This window comes from Bubalus kerabau, chromosome X, assembly GCF_029407905.1.
Source record: "Bubalus kerabau isolate K-KA32 ecotype Philippines breed swamp buffalo chromosome X, PCC_UOA_SB_1v2, whole genome shotgun sequence".
NCBI lineage: Eukaryota > Metazoa > Chordata > Mammalia > Artiodactyla > Bovidae > Bubalus > Bubalus kerabau.
In genome coordinates this window covers 154,784,680-154,809,220 of record NC_073647.1, presented here as the reverse complement: position 1 = coordinate 154,809,220, position 24,541 = coordinate 154,784,680, and the positions used below count along the sequence as shown (strand labels likewise).

Below are 24,541 nucleotides of genomic sequence, written 5' to 3'. Positions count from 1 at the left end.
AAATTCCATTCTTTCACTTTACAAATGAGAAATTTTAAGCCTGGGACAGTAAAATGACATCATCAAAGTCACAAGGCTACTGTGATTCAGCAATCAGTATCATATTTTGAATCTATAGGACATGTAGTGGTAAAAAGCAAAAGAGGGCACTGATACAGGAAATAAGCAGTTCCAAAGGGGTTATTCTCCATCCAGAGAAAAAGTATGTCAGAAGGCTGCAGAGAAAGACTACTGGAACTAAAGGATGTTTCCGTATATGCTGCTGCTGCTGCTGCTAAGTCGCTTCAGTCGTGTCCGACTCTGTGCGACCCCATAGACGGCAGCCCACCAGGCTTCCCCATTCCTGGGATTCTCCAGGCAATGACACTGGAGTGGGTTGCCATTTCCTTCTCCAATGCATGAAAGTAAAAAGTGAAAATGAAGTCGCTCAGTCGTGTCCAACTCTTAGCGACCCCATGGACTGCAGCCTACCAAGCTCCTCCATCCATGGATTTTCCATGCAAGAGTACTGGAGTGGGGTGCCACCACAAACTCACTTAAGTGAGATGCTAAACACTACTTAAAAATGTGTCATTTAGCACATATTTAGCCTTCTTAGTCATGTGAACACCTCTTCACAAGCCTACATATAATTCCTCTGCTTTGGAAAATATTCAATGTAGTACTGACATACAGATCAATGAAACAGAATAGAGGGTCCAGAAATAAACCCTTATATTTACAGACAAATGATTTTCAACCAAGATACCAAGGCAATTCAATAGGGAAAGGAGAGTATTTTTTCAACAAACAGTACTGGGACAAGTGGTTATCCACATATAAAAAGAAGAACTTAGACTCTTACCTCACACTATATATAAAAATTAAATCAAAATGGATTAGAGACATGACTGTAAGAGCTAAAATTATAACACCTTTAGAAGCAAACAGGATAAGACCTTCAAGACCTTGAGTTGGGCAAAGATTTCTTAGCTTTGACACCAAAAGCACAATCAAATCAGGAAAGAATTCATAAATTGCACTTCATCTAAATTTAAAACTTCTGTGCTTTAAAAGACACAATTAAGAAAATGAAAGGACAAGGCACAGATTAGGGGAAAATGTTTGAAAAGCACATATCTGAAAATACAATGAACTCCAGAATATACAACTCAACAATAAAAAAGACAAACACCCAATTTAAAAGTGAGCAAATGATTTGAGTAGATATTTCACCAAAGAAGATATAGGCATCACTAACATGCACATGAAAAGACACTCAATATCATTAGTCATCAGGGAAATGCAAATAAAAATCACAAAGAAATACCACATTGTACCACAGCTGTAACAAAAAATAATAAGTGCTAGTGAATATATTAAGAAATAGTAAGCACTGCTGATGGGAATGTAAGATGGTACATGTACTTTAGAAACCAGTTGGCAGTGTCTTTAAAAGTTAAATAAAGGGACTTCCCTAGTGGTCCAGTGGTTAAGACTCTGCACTTCCAATGTAGGGGGCATGGCTTCAAACCCTGTTCTGAGAACTAGGATCCCACATGCCATTCAGCACAGCAAAAAAAAAAGTTACATCAGCAATTCCACCCCTAGGTATCTTGACAAGAGAAATGAAAACATATCATCACATAAAGATTTTCATGCATTCAGATCCTGACATCATTACTTATAATAGGCAAAAAGAAAAACCAACTCAGATGTCCACTGAACTGAAGAATGGATAGACAATTACTGTTCAGCCATACAATGGACTACTATCCAGCAATAACAAGAAATTAAATACAGATACATGCTACAACATGTATGAACCTCAAAAACATTATACAAAGTAAAGGAAGCCAAACACAAAAGATCCCACATTGTATGATTCTATTTATTATGAAATGTCCAGAAAGGGAAAATCTATAGAAACAGAAAGTAGATTAGTCTGGGGCTGGGCACTGGGATTAACTCTAAGGCATTAAAGGATATTATTGGGATATTGAAAATGTTCTAAAACTAGATTATGGTGATAGTAGCAAAATTTCATAAATTTACTAGAAATCATTGACCAGTTCACTTAAAATGGATGAATTTTATGGTCTAGAAATCATACCTCAATGGTTGCTTTCTTTAAATTGAAATAAAGCTGATTTATAAGGTTGTGTTAGTTTCTGGTATACAGTAAAATGAGTCAGTTATATATATATACATATATATATAGGTATATATATTCTTACAAGATATTAAATATAGTTCCCTGTACTACACAGTAGGATCGTGCTGTTTATTCAATATATTTTTAAATCTACCCATGGGGAAAAAGTAAAATTAATCATATGGGAATACAGGGGAAACACGATGGGCCATAGTTAATAATTGTTGAAGCTACAGGTTCAGTATCCCATACCTTTTCTCACATATATATGGCTTTTTATAATAACCTAGTTTTAATAATTAAAAAATAGATATATTCCTAACATCTCCAAGTATTTATGAACGCAAAACTTTCTTTCCTATCATGTGGAAGGAAACACAAGAAAATTATACTAGTTTCTTGCATATAAAGGGCAACAAATTTATTCTCTAGTATACTTTTAAACGTTAGATATTAGTGTTATTACCTATAAAAAAAATAGCAAAGTATGCTCCCCAAATGAAATTCACACAAACTGCTTTCTCTGATACCAAATTTGCTGCAGCAAAGATCCAAACAAAGATTTCCCATCTTCAAAGGATTCTTTTCTAAAAATTTTTTAGTGTTTTATTAAAGAAATTTTAATCTCTATTTTTTTTTTTTAATGTCTTAGGCTAGGCCGTGAGCAGCATGCAGGATCCTGGGTCCCCAGCTAGGGATCAGACCTGTGCTCCCTGTATTGGGAGTACACAAACCACCAGGGAAGTCCTATCTTTAAAGGATTCTGATGGACAACAAGCAGTTACATTCTCTGGATCTCTGTCTCCTCACATGGAACATGTGAGAGTTGGCCAAAATGATGAACTCAAGTTCTTTCTCTTCTCCTTTAGCACTGATATTCTAACATTCTAGAATTTATTTGACAGTGTTTACCAATAACTCCTTCTTCCTGCACCCCAGGATATGTGTGTGACAAGGGTTAATTAAGTCTCAAATGGAGACACAGATGGAGTTAAATGACAAATACACCTAAGATTTAACTTCAGTGAAAGTCAAGTTTCATTTCTCATATGAGAATTTATATAAGTGCATTTTTCCTAATCCGTTTACTATTAAACTCCTTAAATCACCAGTTGTGTGCATGTGTATGTGCACGCCTGAGTAGGCATGTGTGTTGGAAGGAAGGAAAGTAGGCGGGAACGCAGGCATGCAGCCTAGAAATAGATTGCATCAGAACTCTTTTCCATCAAGAATTTTTAAAATAAGACTTTATAGTCAAACTAAATTTTACTCTTAAACATTTCAAGATGATAACAACTGCTTCACATCAAAGTTTCCTAATCACTCCGCAACTATTTGCAATCTGCGTTAACTCTACCATGCCAATGGAAGGCTCTAAGACTTCCTGGGAAAACAGTTTACAAACTCTCTCTCCACTAGTCTCCATTTTCTTTGGCCAGTCAGCAGACATTAGCCTTCCAGTCTCCACTTTATTCTGAAATACACTTCTCCTTGGGCATGCCAGGCCATGGTACTGTGTCCCTTAGTTTTTACATAGAAGGTCCTGAAGGATTTGGGGGAGGGAGGTGACATCGTAGTTGTGCTCAAAACAATCCTACTGATCTATGAAGTAAAGAATGAAACAAGCATATCAGACTGGAGATTACTTTAGAAGACTCCCAGGCAATAAAAACTGAACCAAGGCAGATATCAAAAAAGCATCAACAAATTGGAGTCAAAGAATTTGACTCCAAAAATCAGATCCACCCTTCAATGGTTAGCTTAATTGTATGGCTGGCACGCCCCCCAGCAACACATCCACAGATCATTCCAGTTAAAAACCACCCAGACTCAGCACCATTCTCACGTGTAACTGTAATACTAATTGGCAGATGTGGGGCCGTATCCATATTCCTCTTGGGAGTCTCTATGGTACCAACCACATAGTTAAGTGCTAAGTAAGTACTGGTTAAATGAATAAGACATTTTTCCTGGTCACCAGGAATGAAGTCTATTTCAGTTTTCATATACTTCTATAAACTCAAAATTCATATAAGGAATTTAGTGATGCATTGAGAATTAAATTGTTGTACAGTACTCTTCAGCTTAAAGCTTTATAAAGGTGATAAGCAAAATGTTCAACAATTGGAAAATGGTTAAATAAGCCATGGTTGGGACTTCCTTGGCAGTCCAGTGGTTAAGACTCTGCTTCCACTGCAGGGGGCATAGGTTCGATTCCTGGTTGGGGAACTAAGATCCCACATCCCACGCAGCATGGTCAATAAATAAGTAAGCAACCAAGCAAGCCGTGGTCCAAGTTAACAGAGGTAAAAGAAATAAAAGAGAGTATCACCATTTTGCAACTACTAATTAAGTCAAGGATCTAAGCAGTGGTTTGCTAGAAACAGCTCATACTAGCTTGGGAGAACCAACTGAGCAGATCTGTCCCAACCTCACATTCAGTGACACATCAGTAAGACTGAAATTGGCCATGGCAGGAATGTTAACACCATGAAAATTAACAATGCCTAGTTGTTAAATATTCATTATCATGCCACTAGATATACACAATGGTGATCAATATTTGATAAAAAAAAAACATTGTTGGAAAGGTTGTTGGGATGTTTATCATAAGGTACGAATCAGGCTAATACTACATGAACCCACTGATCAATCAAACATGACAAAAACAGAGGCATCAGACATTAAGAACCTATTAATGTGATGCAGTAGGAAGTACACAGCATCACTAAGAAGTCTTCTTGCCAAAAACAGAATCTGATTCTAATCAAGTCTAGACCTATCCACTTGTTTATAGGACATACAGGAGACAGAAGAGGAGAGAACAAACCAAATACAGAATGTGGAAATATCTACAGAATGGATGATTTTCTAATGAATAGCAAGGGAGGGGCCAAAGAAAGACTCTATTAATAAAAGAGACTTAACAAATGCAAAACAAGTGCAATGTGCATGCTGCCCTTGCTTGGATCATGAGTGGAACAAGCTGCTATAAAAAGACATACTTGAAACAATTCAGGGAATCTGAACACTGGCTAGATAGTAGACAATATTAAGGAATTATTACTAATTTTGTTACATATGATAAAAGCTTAGTCATTGCTTTAAATGCCTTATCTGCTAGAGATACAGCTCTGGGAGTTGGTGATGGGACAGGGAAGCCTGGCGTGCTACAGTTCATGGGGTCTCAAAGAGCCGGACATGACTGAGTGACTGGACTGAACTGAACTGATGTATGAAACTATTCCACCACCTGAGATTTGCTTTAAAATAACCTGGGGGTAGGGGTTCTCTACTTTGACACACATTTAAAAATTTTCCATAATACAGTTTTTTTTAATATTTTATTTTATTTTTTAACTTTACAATATTGTATTGGTTTTGCCATATATCAACATGAATCCACCAGAGGTATACACGTGTTCCCCTTCCTGAACCCTGCTCCCTCCTCCCTTGGTGGGATGATTTGGGAGAATGGCATTGAAACATGTATAATATCATATATGAAACGAGTTGTCAGTCCAGGTTCGATGCACGATACTGGATGCTTGGGGCTGGTGCACTGGGACGTAATACAGTTTTTAACAGAGTAGCCAGAGTACAGAACATGTATAAAAGAATGACAAAATTACCAGTACTGACATGGATGTATCTTCAAGAAACAACATAGTATGCAAAAGCATGGAGGAAACATGCACAATGTGATGCCAATTATTTTAAATACAAAAAACATGAAAATGATGTCATAGGTACACATGTACATTAATAAATGCACCAGAAAATGTCAGAGAAATACATTCGCAGGGGAGGACACTAGGTTTGCTGGGGATGAAGTTAAGGGGCACATCAGTAATGTGTGAATTTTACATACAAAAAAGTATTTTTCTATTACTTAACAAATTTTATAAGCATTTTAAAAACAAAGGTTATACTAACATCTCCCACCACATCTTTCAGAGACTCTGGTCCCATTCCTCCCCTCATTAAAGCACTCAGACAGCAGGGATGCCTGTAAAACTGGACAGTGGATCTAAAACAGAAAGTACCCTGCCCAATTGCAGGACTAGCTGCACCTTTACCTCGGCCAGCCTTTGTAAACCTCCAGCTTTTTGTCTTCTACAGATACAAATCATGCACTGGTACTAGAGAAACTTTCACATAGCTTATTGGAAAAGAAGAAACCCCTACAAATGGAGAAAGGAACCAGGAAAAGCAAAAAAAAAAAAAAAAGCCGAAGACAGTACACTGCAACCACAGCTTCAAAAGGCTGAAGTTGGCATGACTCTGGATGAACATGCTGAACACTGGCACAGATAAACTTGAATCACCTGAACTGGGTTTTAACCTTCAAAAATATTCATCAAGCCCAACAGCCCATTCACATCTATTTCTCTATGTTTAAATAAACTTCTAGACTTCATAGCTCATGACAAAGTGACACTATACTGCAGCCAACACCTTTCATCTATCAACTACTGAGAAGTCCAATGGGAAATTTAATGTTCTATCACTATGAGTTGTGAGTGTGTTACTTCTCACGATAGATCCCTCCACAAACAAGAGCAGGCCTGAAAGCAAGGACTGAGGTCTAGGAAACTAGAAGGCATCCCCTGGCCCTTCAAAGACAAACGACTGCAGTGGCAGCCAATTGCCCAGGTCTGGAGATGAGTTCCAGTCCTCAGCTGGTTAGTGAAGCAGGGTGAGGCCTGTGACCAGGAGGAATAATAGCATTCTGCCTTCTACCCTCTCTAAGAACTCAATCTGCAGCAGAGGCAGCTGAAGAGAGAGAGACATGCCTAGTAAACATCTGGTTAAGTAGACAACCTGGGAGAGGCAAGTAGGGTAGAGAGAAGAGAAATACTTGCCCCTTCTTGAGGCAACAGAGTTTAGGCTCCAGCATTGGACTGCACAAGTTTAAGCCTAGCTCCACTATAAACTACCTCCATAACCCTGGCCAAATTAACTTCTGCATCTCAGTTTCTGCATTTCTAAAACACTGATCAAATAGCATCTACCTCATTAGGATTGTTGTGAGAATAAGAGATAATGCATATAAAGTGCTTTAAATGTATCCTTTGTACAAAGTAAGCCTTAACACGTGTACACCCGTGGTGGATTCATGTTGATGTATGGCAAAACCAATACAATATTGTAAAGTAATTAGCTTCCAATTAAAATAAATAAATTTATATTTAAAAAAATAAAATAAAAAAAAACAACAAAGTAAGCCTCAAATTCTTAACAGCCATTCTCATTCTGCTATCTAGTACTAATGGAGTTAGTGTTAATGGAGTAGAGAGTACCCCCCCCCCAAAAAAATAGGGAATGTTGCAAATAGGGAAACCTTGCTTAGGACAGAATGGATACAGCATACTGATGGGTAAAGAATATACTATTCGACAAATGGGACTAAATCAATTAGTTTCACATATGACAGAAGATTGGATACTTTCAATAATGATTCTTTCAAAGTTGTTGTTGTTGCTGTCACTCAGTTGCATCTGACCCTCTTGCAACCCCATGGACTGTAGCTCTCCAGGCTCCTCTGTCTGTGGGGTTTCCCAGAGAAGAATATTGGAATGGGTTGCCATTTCCTTTCCCAGGGGATCTTCTTGACCAGGGATCGAACCCGCATCTCCTGCATTGGCATTGCTATTTAGATAGCAATACTTTACCGCTGAGCCACCAGGGAAGCTGGTGTTTCCTAAACATTAAAAGGGATTTCCTCTTTGATTTGTGGACAGATGCAAGATTAAATAAGCAGTTAGAAGTCCAATAATGAGTATGTTCCCTGCCTCATTAATCTAAGTTAAGGATAGTACATGCCCAGACAACTAATAGACAAGTTCAATAAAGTTTCAATATAAAAGATCAGTATACCAAAAAAAATTATATTTCTATACACCAGCAATGAAGACTGCAAAAATTAAATTAAAATAATTTCCTTTAGGATAAACTCTTAAATAAAATACAGTCATTCCTCAGTATCCCTGTGGGACTGAATCCACAACCCCCTGTGGATGCAAAAATCCAAGGATGCTCAAGTTCCTTACTTAAAATGATGTAGAACTTGCATATAACCTATGCACATCCTCACATATACTTTAAATCAACTCTAGATTACTTATAATATCTACTACAATGTAAATGACACATCAAACTTTGTTGTATAGAACTTTTTGGAATTTTTTTCTCTAATACTTTCAGTCCACAATTGGTTGAATCAGTAGATGCACAAACTGAGGACACAGAGGGCTAAGAATTTGAAGAAGTGAAATTTGTATGCTGAAAATCACAAAACATTGTTGAATGAAACTAAATACTCATATAAAGGGAAATACATCCATTACAACTAGAAGACTTAACACTGTTAAAATGAAAAATATAAAGTTGTACTATATATATATATATATATATATATATATATATACACACACACACACACACACATTTTTAATATATATTTAAACAAATTTTATTTGTCAATTAACCTCAATAAAGTTGGGGGGGTAGAAATATGAAGATAGTAATACTAACCAAACTTACCTACAGATTCAATACATTTCCCAACAAAATCCCAGCTGGCTTTTTCTTTTTGCTAACAGAAATTGACAAGCTGATTCTAAATTTCATATGAAAATCCAAGGGACCCAGAATAACCAGAACAATCTTGAAAAAGAAGAATAAAGTGGGTAGTTACATACTTTCCAAATTCAAAACATTACAATTCTGGAATAATCAATATAGTATGGTACTGGCATAAGGAAAGACATACAGATGAATGGAATAGAATTAAGAGTCAAGAAATAAACCCTTATATTATGGTCATTGATTTTCAAAAAGATACCAGGAAAACTAACCTAGGAGTCATTCATTTTGTCAACAAATGGTGCTGGGACAACTGAATAGTCATATGCAAAAAAAAGAATTTGGACCTCTATATACAAAAACCACCTCAAATGGATCACAGACCTAATGCAAGAGCTAAAAATATAAAAAACTAAACAGAAAACAGGAGTAAATTTTTGTGACCTTGAGTTAGGCATTGTTTCTTAGATATGACACCAAAAGCACAAATGAGAAAAGAAAAATAGATAAAGTGAACTTGATCAAAATTAAGAACTTTTGTACTTCAAAGAACATCATCAAAAAGGGTGAAAGGACAACCCACAAAACGAGGGAAAATATTTGTAAATCATATATCTGAAAAGGGACTTACATCCAGAATATATAAAAAACCCTTACAACTCAACAACAAAAAAAGACAACCCAATTTAAAAAATGACAAAGATTCTGAATAGACATTTCTCCAGAGATGATATAAATGTAGCCAAAAAACACATGAAAAGATGTTTGACATCATTAGTCATTAGAAAATGTAAATGAAAACCATAAAAAATATCACTTCATACTACTAGGATGGCTAAAAAATAAAGGACAGACAATACAAAAGGTTTCAAGGATATGAAGGAATTATAATCCTCATACATAGCTTATGGGATGGTAAAATGGTACAGGTGCTTTGGAAAATAGCTCAGTAGTTTCTCAAAATGTTCGACAAAGAATTAACATAGAACTCAGAAATTCTACTCACATAGATGCCCAAGAAAAAGAAAGTGAAGAGGAACTCAAAAGCCTATTGATGAAAGTGAAAGTGGAGAGTGAAAAAGTTGGCTTAAAGCTCAACATTCAGAAAACGAAGATCATGGCATCCGGTCCCACCACTTCATGGGAAATAGATGGGGAAACAGTGGAAACAGTGTCAGACTTTATTTTTCTGGGCTCCAAAATCACTACAGATGGTGACTGCAGCCATGAAATTAAAAGACGCTCACTCCTTGGAAGGAAAGTTATGACCAACCTAGATAGCATATTCAAAAGCAGAGACATTACTTTGCCAACAAAGGTTCGTCTAGTCAAGGCTATGGTTTTTCCTGTGGTCATATACGGATGTAAGAGTTGGACTGTGAAGAAGGCTGAGTGCCGAAGTATTGATGCTTTTGAACTGTGGTGTTGGAGAAGACTCTTGAGAGTCCCTTGGACTGCAAGGAGATCCAACCAGTCCATTCCGAAGGAGATCAGCCCTGGGATTTCTTTGGAAGGAATGATGCTAAAGCTGAAACTCCAGTACTTTGGCCACCTCATGCGAAGAGTTGACTCATTGGAAAAGACTCTGATGCTGGGAGGGATTGGGAGCAGGAGGAGAAGGGGATGACAGAGGATGAGATGGCTGGATGGCATCACTGACTCGATGGACATGAGTCTCAGTGAACTCCGGGAGTCGGTGATGGACAGGGAGGCCTGGCGTGCTGCGATTCATGGGGTCGCAAAGAGTCAGACACGACTGAGCGACTGATCTGATCTGATACAAAAACTTGTACATGAATGTTTATACCTGTATTATTCATAATAGACAAAAAGTAGAAACAACTGAAATGTCTATTAACTGATAAATGGATAAATAAAATGTGCCATACCCATACAACAATGTAATATCATTCACCCATAAAATTATTAAAGCACTGATTCATTCTATTACATGGATAAACCTTGTAAACATGATGCTAAGAGAAAGGAAGCTCATCACAAAAGACCATATATTGTATGATTCCATTAATATGAAATGTCCAAAACAGGCAAATTCATAGACACAGAAAGTAGGTAGTGCTTCCCCACAGCCAGGGGGAGAGAAGAGGTGGGTGGAGAATGATTCCTAATAGGTATGGGGATTCACTGGGGGTGGTGAAAATGCCCTGTGGCTGTACGACGCTATGAATATACTAAAAAGTCATTGAATTGTACAAATTTAAAGGGTCAATTCTATAGAATGTGGACTATATCTCAATAAAGCTGTCATTTTAAAAAAAGAAATTGTCCAGACTACCAAACTGAACCCTTGACTGGCTATGTACTGAGGACCCAAAAGTCTGGGCATGGGGCAGGAATCCCATAATTCTACTAGATTTTAAAATGTAACAAGTAGTTCTTCTGGTTCAAGATGGCAGAATGGAAGGACACAAACTCATCTGCTCCTGAGAGAACAACAAAATCCCAACTAGCTGTTGAACAACCATCAAGAGGAGAACACTGGAACACACCAAAAAAAGATACCCCGCATCCAAAGACAAAGAAGAAGCCACAACGAGATGGTAGGAGAGATGCAAACCGATAAAATCAAACCCCATACCTGCCATGTTGGTGACCCACAAACTGAAGAACAATAATACCAAAAAAGTTTTCCACTGTTGTGAAAGTTCTGAGCCTCACATCAGGCTTCCCAGCCTGGGAATCCAGCAAAGGGACTGGGAATCCCCTGGGAATCTCACTTTGAAGGCCAGTAGGATCTGATTACAGGACTTCCACAGGACTGGGGAAAACAGAGACTCCACTCTTGGAGGGCACAAACAAAATCGTGTACACACCAAGACCCAGAGAAAAGGAGCAGTGACCTCACAGGAGACTGAACCAGAGGTGTGGGTTGGCAGTGGCTTGCTGCGGGAACAGGGGTTACTGGCAGTGACAGTCTGGTAAGTTAGCGCTTGGCTTAAGCCCTCTTAGAAGTTGCCATTAACCCTACAATAGCAGCCACATAGCCCAGGGCTGGGTCACCTCAGGCCAAACAAGTGACAGGGTGTGCAACCCGACCCATCAGCAGATAATTGGATTAAAAGTCTTACGGGGCACTGGCCCTGCCCACCAGAGCAAGACCCAGTTTTTCCCAGTCCCTCTCATTAGGAAGCTTACACAAGTCTCTTAGCCTCATCCACCAGAGGACAGACAGAAGCAAGCAGAACCACAGTGGTTGAAACAAAAAACCCAATGTAAAAATTAACCAGAATGAAAAAGAAGAAGGTTATGTCCCAGATGAAGGAACAAGATAAAACCTCAGAAAAACAATTAAAAGAAGTGGAGATAGGGATGCATGTGTGCTAAGTTGCTTTGGTCATGTCCAATTCTTTGCAACGCTACGGACTGTAGCCTGGCAGGCTCCTCTGTCCATGGAATTCTCCAGGCAAGAATACTGGAGTCGGCAGTCATTAGTTTCTCCAAGAGATCTTCCTAACCCTGGGATTGAACCCGGGTCTCCTGCATTGCAGGTGGATTTTTACCATCTGAGCCACCAAGGAAGCTCTGAAGATAGGCAACCTTCCAGAAAAACAATTCAGAATAATGATAGTGAAGATGATCCAGGATCTTGGGAAAAGAATGGAGAAGATGCAAGAAATGTTTACCAAAGATCTATAAGAACTAAAGAACAAACAAAGATGAACAGTACACTAAAAGGAATCAATAGCAGAATAACTAAGGCAAAAGAATAGATAGGTGAGCTGGAGGACAGAACGGTGGAAATTACTGCCACAGAACAGAATATAAAAAAAAAGAATGAAAAGAAATGAAGTCAGCCTAAGAGACTTCTGGAACAACATTAAATACATGAACATTCACATTATAGGGGTCCCAGAGGAGAATAGAAAGAGAGAGAAAGGACCTGAGAAAATATCTGAAGAATAGCTGAAAACTTCCCTAACATGGAAAAGGAAATAATCAACCAAGTCCAGGAAGCATAGCTGAAAACTTCCCTAACATGGAAAAGGAAATAATCAACCAAGTCCAGGAAGCACAGAATCCCAGGCAGAATAAATCCACGGAGGAACACATTGAGACACATAGTAATTAAAATGACAAAAATTAAAAACAAAGAAAAATATTAAAAGCAACAAAGGAAATACAACAAGTATTAACAACATATAAGGGAACTCCCATAAGGTTATCAGCTGATTGCTCAACAGAAATTCTACAAGCCAGAAGGCAATAGCATGATATATTTAAAGTGATGAAAGGGAAGAACCTACAACCAAGAATACACTACCCAGCAAGACTCTCCCTCAGGTTTGATGGACAAACCAAAAGCTTTCCAGACAAGCAAAAGATAAGATAATTTAGCACCACCAAACCATTTACAACAAATGCTAAATGAACTTCTTTAGGAAGGACACACAAGAGAAGGAAAAGATCTTTACAAAGTAAACCCAAAACAATTAAGAAAATGGTAATAGAATCATACATATCAATAATTACCCTAAATGTAAACAGATTAAATGCACCAACCAAAAGACATAGACTGGCTGGGCAGATGAAAACATGTGCATGTATGCATTTCCACTTACCACATCACTCTATTTAACTCCCCAAATTGTATATAATTATTTTATATAGTTAGGTTAATCATGTTTCCATTACAGCTTGCAATTATAATTATCTTTTTAAATTTGGTTATTGATTGTGAAAATTGATAAACATCTTTTACTATAGTGATTATGTAACTTTTATTTGCTTAATACCATCGTATCATGAATGATTAACAGAAAATAATACAATTCTGTATCATTAAAGCTACCATTTAATAGAAAAACTTGTAATCACTTTTTAAAATTCAAATGCATATCAGAATTAACTTGGAATTTTTTGAAAAATACAAATGCCAGGTACTGCTTTTTTTCTCCAAAGCTGCAGATGTGTTTCCAATGAGCAGCCATGTTTAAAAACAACTGGACTATATGATGATCTGTTACTTTTACCTAACTTGTTTCATTTTTTCTATTTCATACTCAGTGTTCCCACTTCATTTAGTTTATGTTTTCCAATTTCTCCATCTCTTTTTGTTGCTGTTGTTGTTCTTTCTCAAGCCTTTATCAAGTGTGGTAGTAAAGCTTTTGAATACATACAAACAGTATGTATAATATATATATTTTAGAAACTTTATGAATTTTTGCCTAGCTAAAAAATTTATGACATTTTGATTTACTAATGAATGGAATGCTAGATTTCTAATTTATATTCACTCAAAATTTTGACAGTTTCAGGTATTCCAGTATCTAGTATTACTGCTAAACGTCTAGAAAATTTATCTCAAAAAAAAAAATTTAATGAGCCTTGAAACTTCTAATCCAATTCCAAGGATATAAAGAAATAATGTTGTAAAAAAAAAAAAAACAGGAAATTAACATGTAATACAGTATTAAGTAAAGTTCGAATTCGCAAAACTTTATGCTAATGTCCATTATTTGTTTCCACACCTTATTCAAGACTCCACATTGTATTTAACTGCACTGAGCAGGTTCAGCTGCATGCAACAAACTCTGGTGAATTCTCTTTTCATTTTTATTCTTTATAAGTATCTTCTAATTTCCCTTATTATGGCTTCTTAGATACACCCATCAGAAACATCTATCTTCTTGGATATATTCAAAAATGGACATTTAATTTCCAAATACATGGGATTTTTAAAAGTATCTTTGATATTAATTTCTCATTTTGACATTAATTTCTCATTTAAATGCTTTCTTCTCTATAATAACTCTCTGTGTTTTTGCCATCTTTTAACTTTCCTGAGGCTTTCTATGGCTAAGTCAAAGATTTCTCTTGGTAAATGTCAAACTGCACTTGAAAATATGTGGGTTATTTTCATGTATCTTTTAACATTGATTTCTAGCTTAATTTCAAGTGATAAGAGAACAGATTGCACATGAATTCAATACTTTTAGACAATGAAATTTTTGCACCTTGTTTCATGTCCCTGGACATGCTCCAGTGTCTCCCAGTTTATAGTCTATGGGAACTTGAATTTGTATCCTGTTGTGTGAAAACTATATAAATCTTAATTATGTTGAATTGGCTCATAGTGCTTTTCAGACCTACTATGGTGTCACTGACTCAATGGACATGAGTTTGAGCAAACTCCAGGAGATAGTGAAGGACAGGGAAGCCTGGCATGCATCCATGGGGTCACAAAGAGTCAGTCGGACACGACTTAGCAACTGAACAACATATCCTTCTACTTGTCTGTATATTCATTCTATTAATTGTTGAGAGTTTGATATTAAACTCCAACTAAAAATCCTGATTTATCTACTTTAAAAATAATTATATATGAAAGTGAAAGTGTTAGTCAATCAGTCATGTCCAACTCTTTGTGATCCCATGGGTTATAGCTCACCAGGCTCCTCTGTCCATGGGATTCTCAAGGCAATAATACTGGAGTGGGTTGCCATTCCTTTCTCCACGGGATCTTCCTGACCCAGAAATCGAACCCAGGTCTCCTGCATTGTAAGCAATTCTTTACCATCTGAGTCACCAGGGAAGCCCATGATTGTAATATATACTGGAAATACATGTAACCTTGGGGCTTCCCTGATAGCTCAGTTGGTAAAGAATCTGCCTGCAATGCAGGAGACCCCAGTTCAATTCCTGGGTCAAGAAGATCCGCTGGAGAAGGGATAGGCTACCCACTCCAGTATTCTTGGCCTTCCCTTGTGGCTCAGCTGGTAAACAATCCGCCTGCAATGCGGAAGACCTGGGTTCAATCTCTGGGTTGGGAAGATCCCCTGGAGAAGGAAAAGGCTACCCACTTCAGTATTCTGGCCTGGAGAATTCCGTGGATTGTATAGTCCATGGTAATTTCTTAACAATGGAATGAACTTTTATTATCAGTATGTCTAAAGCAGAGAGAGGACATTAGCTACCCATGGGCAGATACCAACCTTGGTTTTTGATGGCCAAGGTAATGGTTTTAACATGTGGCTCTCAATGTCCTTGGCCATACAGGATGTGGTGGAAAGAGCTGTCCACCAACACCCGATCTCTCTTAAAGTAAGCAGCGTGGCACTGGGAAGTTATGGCCCTGCCAGGGACTTCATTTTGCACTGCCTGGCAGCTAACACTATCCAAGGGACTAAGTTTTCCACTTAGATTTGTGTGGACATGATGAAGGTTCCTGGTTTGAAGCTCTAAAAGGATAGCTACATCTCCCCCCACAATTTCTGCTGCTCCTGTCAGTGGAGGTTCAGTGGCTGAAACAGTGCTATATGTGGCACTGAAGCAGCTGACTGTCACTATGGCAACCTCAGGCTGCAAACCAAGACTTTGGAGGAGGTAGGACAGTGTCAAGAGTGGGAGGAGGGGCCTTTTCACCCCTCACAGTCACAAAAGAAACCCTTTCATGAAGGGGGTAAAAACCTTATGAAAACAACTGCTTCAGTGAGGAAAAGGAAGTTAAAGTCTAAAGTATTATCTTCACTGTGTTGATTTTTCTTATAGGAATATCAGTAATATTATATGTTATATGGCAGAAAGCGAAGAGGAACTAAAGAGCCTCTTGATGAAGGTGAAACAGGAGAGTGAAAAAACTGGCTTAAAATTCAACATTCAAGAAACTAAATTTATGGCATCTAGTCCCATCACTTAATGCAAATAGATGGGGAAACAATGGAAACAGGGAGAGACTTCATTTTCTTGGGCTCCAAAATCACTGCAGATGGTGGCTGCAGCCAAGAAATTAAAAGATGCTTGCTCCTTGGAAGAAAAGCTATGACCAACCTAGACAGCATATTTAAAAAGCAGAGACATTACTTTGCTGACAAAGGTTGGTATAGTCAAAGCTATGCTTTTTCCAGTAGTCATGTACAGATGTGAGAGTTGGACCATAAAGAAGGCTGAGCACCAAAGAATTGATGCTTTTGAACTGTGGTGTTGGAGAAGACTCTTGAGAGTCCCTTGGACTACACGGAGATCCAACCAGTCCATCCTAGAGGAGATCAGTCCTGGGTGTTCATTGGAAGGACTGATGCTGAGGCTGATGCTCCAATACTTTGGGCATCTGATGTGAAGAGCCGACTCATTAGAAAAGACCCTGATGCTGGGAAAGATTGAAGGTAAGAGGAGAAGGGGACAACAGAGCATGATATGGTTGGATGGCATCACCGACTCAACGGACATGAGTTTGAGCAAGCTCTTGGAGATGGTGAAGGACAGGGAAGTCTGGCGTTCTGCAGTCCATGGGGTTGCAGAGTCGGACACAACTGAGCGACTGAACAACAATGACATATGTTTCATGGCTCTAAGTATAGAGCTATAATATCTAAACCTCACTGAGGAAGTCCAGGGTTTGACTGCCTCTAGATTTTGTACACTTGCCTCATCACTTCCTTAGATCATCTTATACATTTTTTTTTCCTAACAGAGCAGCTGCATGGGACAGCAAAAGGGTGGATCCAAGGCCTGGAACAGCTGTGACAAAGATGAGTTCCCTTTTCCACACAGGGACCCTATTATGTCAATTTCTTCCTATGAAAACACACATTTTAGGTATAATGCCAGCACCTATCTATCTGGAGCTCTATGACAGCCAGAATCCTATAAAACACATATTCACATCCTCTTCACAGACACCAAATTAATGCCAACTGTCACCTGTGGCCAGAGTTGAGCTCATTCGTTTCTATAAACTCACAATCTAAATCAGTCCTTCATTATTTTCTATATCATGTTACCTATCATCATAAATTTGAAGGCATTAATACCACCCACTTCCGAGTTATTCCTTCCTTCCCAAGAATTGTAAACCAAGTCTGCAGACTTTCCTCCCCTTGGTCTCTACAGGCTCTTATCCTATTTGCTTCACCCTCTGTATAAACATCATCACTCCTATACAACAACCATCTCACCTTTTCCTTCATTTCCTGCTCTCATGCTTGCTTCTTTGCATCTTCTCTCCATCCTCTTTCTTCTCCACACTATCACTACACTCTAGGCTACTCTGACTCAGCAACTTATCCTCATTCACTGTGTTTTTCACAGTCCTGTGATTCTCATTTTTAAAAAACTGGCTTCATTGTATATGTCCCTTTCAACTCAAGTTTACATCTTATTTCATTGCACACTCAGTTCAGTTCAGTCACTCAGTCACGTCCAACCTCTTTGTGACCCCATGGACTGCAGCATGCCAGGCCTCCCTGTCCATTGCCAACTCCAGGAGTTTACTCAAACTCATGTCCATTGAGTCAGTGATGCCATCCAACCATCTCATCCTCTGTCGTCCCCTTATCCTCCTGCCTTCAGTCTTTCCCGGCATCAGTGTCTTTTCCAATGAGTCAGCTCTTCACATCAGGTACCCAAAGTACTGGAGTGTCAGCCTCAGCATCAATCCTTCCAATGAATATCCAGGACTGATTTCCTTTAGGATGGTCTGGTTGGATCTCCTTGCAGTCCAAGGGACTCTCAAGAGTCTTCTCCAACACCACAGTTCAAAAGCATCAATTCTTCGGCACTCAGCTTTCTTTATAGTCTAACTCTCACATCCATACATGACCACTGGAAAAACCATAGCCCTGACTAGATGGACCTTTGTTGGCAAAGTAATGTCTCTGCTTTTTAATATGCTGTCTAGGTTGGTCATAACTTTTCTTTCAAGGAGCAAGCATCTTTTAATTTCATGGCTGCAGTCACCATCTGCAGTGATTTTGGAGCCCAAGAAAATAAAGTCTGTCACTGTTTCCCCATCTGTTTGCCATGAAGTGATGGAACCAGATGCCATGATCTTAGTTTTCTGAATGTTGAGCTTTAAGCCAACCTTTTCACTCTCCTTTCTCACTTTCATCAGGAGGCTCTTTTACTTCTTCACTTTCTGCCATGAGGGTGGTGTCATCTGCATATCTGAGGTTATTGATATTTCTCCCAGCAACCCTGATTCTAGCTTGTGCTTCCTCTAGCCCAGCATTTCTCATGATGTACTCTGCATATAAGTTAAATAAGCAGGGTGACAATCTACAGCCTTGACATACTCCTTTCCCTATTTGGAAGCAGCCGGTTTTCCATGTCCAGTTCTAACTGTTGCTTCCTGACCTGCAAACAGATTTCTCAAGAGGTACACTATCTCTCCCTATCTTCTTTACTTTTTCTTATTCTTCTATTGTTATAAATAGCATGGTCTAGGTAGAGTCTGTCTTAAGTGATAAAGTTATCCAAAAGATGGGGTCTGGGAGGATATGCACCCCATGAAGGAGCAAATTAGCTTAGCTTCCCCAGGGTCATCTTCACATTCCCAAGTGTCTGAGATTAAAACAGGCCCAGAATCTCATAGGAAAAATGAAGAGGAGACAAGTGGTCACTGTGATTAGGTACAGAGCAGGAATACCTGAAGCTAAGTGTGCCTCCACATAGCAATTCACAAAAGAATAAATATTAATGCCTGATAATGATATGCAAAGATGTTTGGCTTCACTAGGAATCAAGGAAATGCAGACATTTGCCCATTAAATAGGTAACGATTAAAAAGATGAACATTAGCCAGTGCTAGTAAGGGTGTGAGGACACATTCCCAGACAATGTTACAGGTGGGGTAGGTTGATAGGTATAAGTTTCTGACAGCACAGTTTGGCAATGTTTATTTACACTTCAAAGGTATTTTGAGTCAGCATCTCCGATTTCAGCCAAAGAAAGTAAGTACACAAGGAAACAAAGATATAGCTACCAAGTCATTAATAACCTCCGCCATGTTTATGACATGAGGGTAGTGAGAGGATGGGGGGAGCCTGGGAAAGAGAGGCCCACAACCTTTGAAGAGGTGAGGGGAGGACAGAAACTAAAAGGGGAGGGGAGGAGAGGGGAACAGGAGTAAACACTGCGGGGAAAGGAAGAGGCTCACAAAGGACCCCATGAGAAAGGTGTGAGGAGAGTACACACGAAGTGGGTGTGAGGAAGAGACAAGGAGGAGGCAGGGGGTAGGGGCAGACAGGGAGAGAGAAACCCCCATGCGGTGCAACCCACTGCCACTGCCATACATCCGCATCACACAGGCACAAAGAAACAAAAGTTGAAAGAGGGTTGATGAGGAAGCTCACGATACATGACAGCAAACACTGTGTGACCAAGCTTAGCTAGAGTGATACATAAAGACAAATGCAGCAGAGGGTGACTAGAAGGGAACCGCAGTTCTCACTAAGGGCGCTATGGTAACTGGTTTAGACTCTATCCTGTGTTTTCCTAGACTGTCAGAAATTTTAGTAAGTAATTTCTAGCAATAGGGAATATACTAAAATTCCACAGAGTTGAGACAGACCTTTGTTCTTTCCTGTGAGAATTAACACACATGCAAACAAATTAAGTAGGTGCAATGGTGTCCCCTGCTTGTCATACTACAGAAATGATCCTCGTGTGATCAATTTAAACTGCCCATTAAAATTTCATTTGTGTACACTGTACTAGAAAGATAATGGAATTAATTTACAAATACAGATGTCACCCATCTAACTAGTCTTTGGCATTTATCAAACCAAAATGCTTTTCACTTGAAGTTGTATCAACATCAGAGATGTAAAAAGAACCTGTGTAAATTCTCAGGAGCAGGCATTTGATGTAGGCACGGGGCAAGCACAACAGGGAAGCAGGGCAGTGGGCCCAGAGAAGTTGTTAATGAACAGGTGACTGCCACAGGCCACCGAGGCTTGATCTTTCTGCAAGCCATCCCAGGCACTATGGAGAATGAGTCACACAACTGTCCCACCGGGGGCAGGGAGTCAGGGACCTTCCTCAGACCCTCTCTCCCCATTGGGCTTTGGTAGGATTGAGAGTCTAGGGCCTGAACATGGCACTACTTGGATGACGTCTATTATCTCAACATCCCATTAATTCTCTGGAGGGTTGGCCCTGTTTCCCAGATTAGGAATCTGAGATACAGAAAAGATTAAGCCACTTGCTAAAAATCAAATAGTTGATAAGTAGCTGGGCTAGACTCCAAATTCAGTGTTCTCTCTCCCACTCTAGGGTGCCACGTCATAAAGGCCATGGCCCGTCCATTCTCCAGCACAGCTGGCACTCCTCATGCGGAAAGACATAGCCTGAAGGAGGGGGCATGTTTCAAGCCTCTCTCCTCTCAAGGAAAATGTATGGCTTCCCAGATTGTTTTAATAATCCTGCATCCATAGAAAAATCTTCTAGGTCTTTATCCACCAGAGCCATGTGAAATTTTTATAGCATCATCATCTGTGCCTACTCCCACCCCAAATACCAGTTACTATGAAATTATGCCAGAATTTGGATCAAAGTATGGGGGAAAATTCAAGACAAATTTTTATCTGATGAACTCATGGCAGAGAATCAAATTTCATAGAGAGTTCCAGATTCTAGTATATTAAAAAACAATCTGTAACTTTTCTGTGAGGAGAGTACTTTATTAGAATAAATAAAACATGCTGAGCTCTGTCGGGACATAGGGATCATGCTAACGTGTGAGCCAAGGAGAGTCTTTTCTTGCTTTAGTCGAATGGATAACCACCTGCAAATCACTAGCATCTGAGGTTAATTTAAAATGCATATAGATATAGAAAAAAGTTCCAGGAAATTATTGCATTTATAGCTTGCCTGCAGTAGTCAATGGAAAGGCCCTTGTGGCCCCCAAAATAACACTCTGGATAGCCCTGTATGCTAGCACCTTTGCTCCCTTCAAGCTATGGCTCCCATCTGTGCTTCCACAGTCTCCCCAGGAGGACAGCCCCTTTTCACAGGGTGCCAGGGGAGCGAATACAACCCCAACCCCCCTGTCCCAGCTGTACAGCAGCTGACTTGAGCAAGTTCCATCCCCAGAAGCTCCAGAGCAGCCGACCTGAAGAAGCATTTGCCTTAGACACCTACACGAAACACCTAATCATCGGTCACTTAGAAAGCAGAGACCCCCTTAGTATTAACACTTGGAGGACACAGGATCTTCACCAAAAGGATAAAATGCAGAAAATTCTGGCCAGGCAATAATCACTGAGACCTTTCACAGAACAGCATAAGCATCTGAGGAAACAACAGATGGCAATCCTGGACACAAATTACCATGATGCAAAGAACAAGACCCTGGCCAAACATTCAGTGGGCTGTCGGGGGATGAAGCATTTTCATCCTCTGGGTACAGAATTCTGTAATTCCTGGTCCATCATGAATGTGGGCAAGGCTCCAGACACACACTATCTATGTGCCTAGAAGGGCCTTCCTACCTAAGGACACTCCAGCCACGTGAAGGCCAATTGGGCCTGGTCTGCTCATTCTATGGACCCATAGGGACCTCTGTGGTGACACCCATCCACTCACTCCAACAGGAAAGGGAAGGGCTGGCGTGCAGAAGGGCACTTCACCTGGCACACTGGGCTGGAAGACTTTATTCAGATCCAAGGAGGAGGCTCTGGAATGGGTTTTCTGTGGCCGCGGTGGCGGGGTGGGAGGGTCCTCGCCCCTTTTCATGGCCTCTTCTATGGAGGTGCTAGAGTAAGATCTGCAGCAAAACAAGGGAAGGTCAGAAGGGAAACAGCAAAGCTTCACTCTCTGAAGTTGGGCTGAAACAGAAAATACCCACAAAAGTCTAAGTGACCACCAAGGCCTGTGGAGCTCCCAGAGAGGCCATGTCCCTGCTGCCCTCTCAATGCCACACCAGCTGCAACAAGCACCCAATCCCCACCCGAGTCACAACCTTTTTTAACCTCTTTGCTTTTATTACACCTTAGACCTAAACTTACCCAAGAGGAAACACTTTCTGTAAATTCAAATCCATTTTGATTGGAATTGTTAATAACAATAATATGTCAATGCATCTGGTTAGGTACATCCATATTTTAATAGAAGGGCTTCATGGTATTAACTGACCACAGAACTTGACTCCTGTTTACATGTAAATGTGATAACAGGCACATATGGAACTGGGACAGATAAGCTGAGAAGAAGAATCAAATGTTCAACAGAATATGCCACAAATGAAATTCAGGAAAGGAAAACATACATCAATCAGATTGAGGGGCCTTCGGTGTCTTATCATGAGAAACACAGGTTTGGGGGAAATTTCAAAGCAAAAGCATCCTCAACCTTCTCTCTCACTCAATCTATAACAAGGCAGGAGCTAACTAGGCAATTTCTGAGATTATAATTCCAATTAATGGCATTTAATGAAAAAGGAACTGGGTAAATTAGCAACTTAAATACATTGCATTCAAACTTCAATCTCAGTTTCTACATTCCATTTTTTAAATGCTTCGACACTGTCTATGAGCCAGGGAAGAAACCTTTGTACAGGAGCAGGTAGACTATTAGAATCCTGCTTATCTTCTAAATTAGTTCAGCTAAGTACATTAGTCTATTGCTGAAGACTATGTCAGTGAGTTCCCAATATGGTTTTCTAAGAAGTGCATATATACATCTTATGTCTGTTCTATTCAGCTTCTGAGCTAACTTCATGCCAAAGAAGAAAATGACCTTTGAGTCAGAGATGTGTCCTAGAGACAAATTAGCCTCAGGAAATTGCCTTGATATTTAGCTACTACAGTAGCACTCAGGAAATTAGAATCTATTCATTACTCTTAAGCAACTTCAGTTCTTGGTAAAGCTAGTTTTGACATAGCAAGTTCTTATTTTCCTGAATAACTTCCTCAAGGTTTCTATGTGGTAGTCCAGAGTTTTGTTCATCATGCAACGTTGCAATCTTCAATAAAGCCACCATAATGACATGTGATATGCTCTTGCAGTGATCCTTGTAACACAGCTTGCAAGACACGCAAGGCAAAGGCAGGCAAGAACTAACAGGAAGAGTGCTCTGATCCTTTCAACCAGAATAAAAAAATCCACAGAAAAGGGCAACAAAGTTTTCAAATGGGAACTCCTGATTAAATAAGGAAATTAGGGACCCTAGCTAGAAAGAACTTTATATGCCAGATATAGCTCTAGTGACATTTTTTACTCAAGAAAGAAAATATAATGTGGCATGTATAAATTGTGTGCAGGTATATATACACACATATATATATACTTGAACATACAATCTCATACTACGTATCTTATTTTATTTTACTTCCATATATAACCTGTATATTTATATTTTTATACAGAAAGGTAAATGAATATTCAATAAGTGATACTATAAAACTATGAATACAGCCAATTAAAATATAAATCTGCAGGGACTCAACAAGATAATGAATGTAGTAGTATTAGAAAGGTGATTTCCCTTCCCCTTACACTTCTAAAAAGTTTTGTTATTCTAAAGAGGAGGATTAGGATTCAAATAATTTGCTTCTCATGGTCTCAGTAAAGACCCAGTTGGGTGTAGTGAAAATAACAACATCCAAATTAAACCAAGAGGACAATCCCTAAAAGAATCATATATAAAATTTAGGCAGAAATATTAATAATAGAATGTGTGATTGTGGTTTTTGTCATTTCACTTGCTTTGAGAGACAGAGAGGAAGCTAGCAGAATAAAAAAAAAACTATGAGGGTTGATTTCTGACATTCAGAGAAGTATTTGTCTACTATGAAGGCAGACAAATGTTACTACTCCTACATCCTAGAGCCAGGACAGAGTAATTTGTAAAAGATCCATTCATCCTTTAAAAACAGGATGAGTAAATGTGGTGGCCATAGAGAGAAATAGGGACTATACCTTTTTTCTACCAAAAATTACTGTACCTGTTGTTTTAACAAATATGAACTAAAGTATCTATTACTTGTACATATTTGCTTTAACAAATATGAACATAGGTATCTGTATCTTCTATAAACAAGGAAACAAAACTCTAACTTGGAAATTCCAGATATAAAAAGT

General features: G+C 39.1%; 1 protein-coding gene across 2 annotated transcripts in view; it reads right to left on the bottom strand.

Annotated features, from left to right (window-relative positions):
• Window positions 1–24,541, bottom strand: part of REPS2 (RALBP1 associated Eps domain containing 2) — a 238,115-nt gene that overhangs the window by 73,352 nt on the left and 140,222 nt on the right. For both annotated transcript variants that reach the window (XM_055563083.1, XM_055563084.1), the window contains exon 13: window positions 22,090–22,226. In XM_055563083.1, coding sequence (XP_055419058.1) covers window positions 22,090–22,226 — 137 coding nt within the window. The remainder of the gene's footprint in view (window positions 1–22,089; window positions 22,227–24,541) is intronic.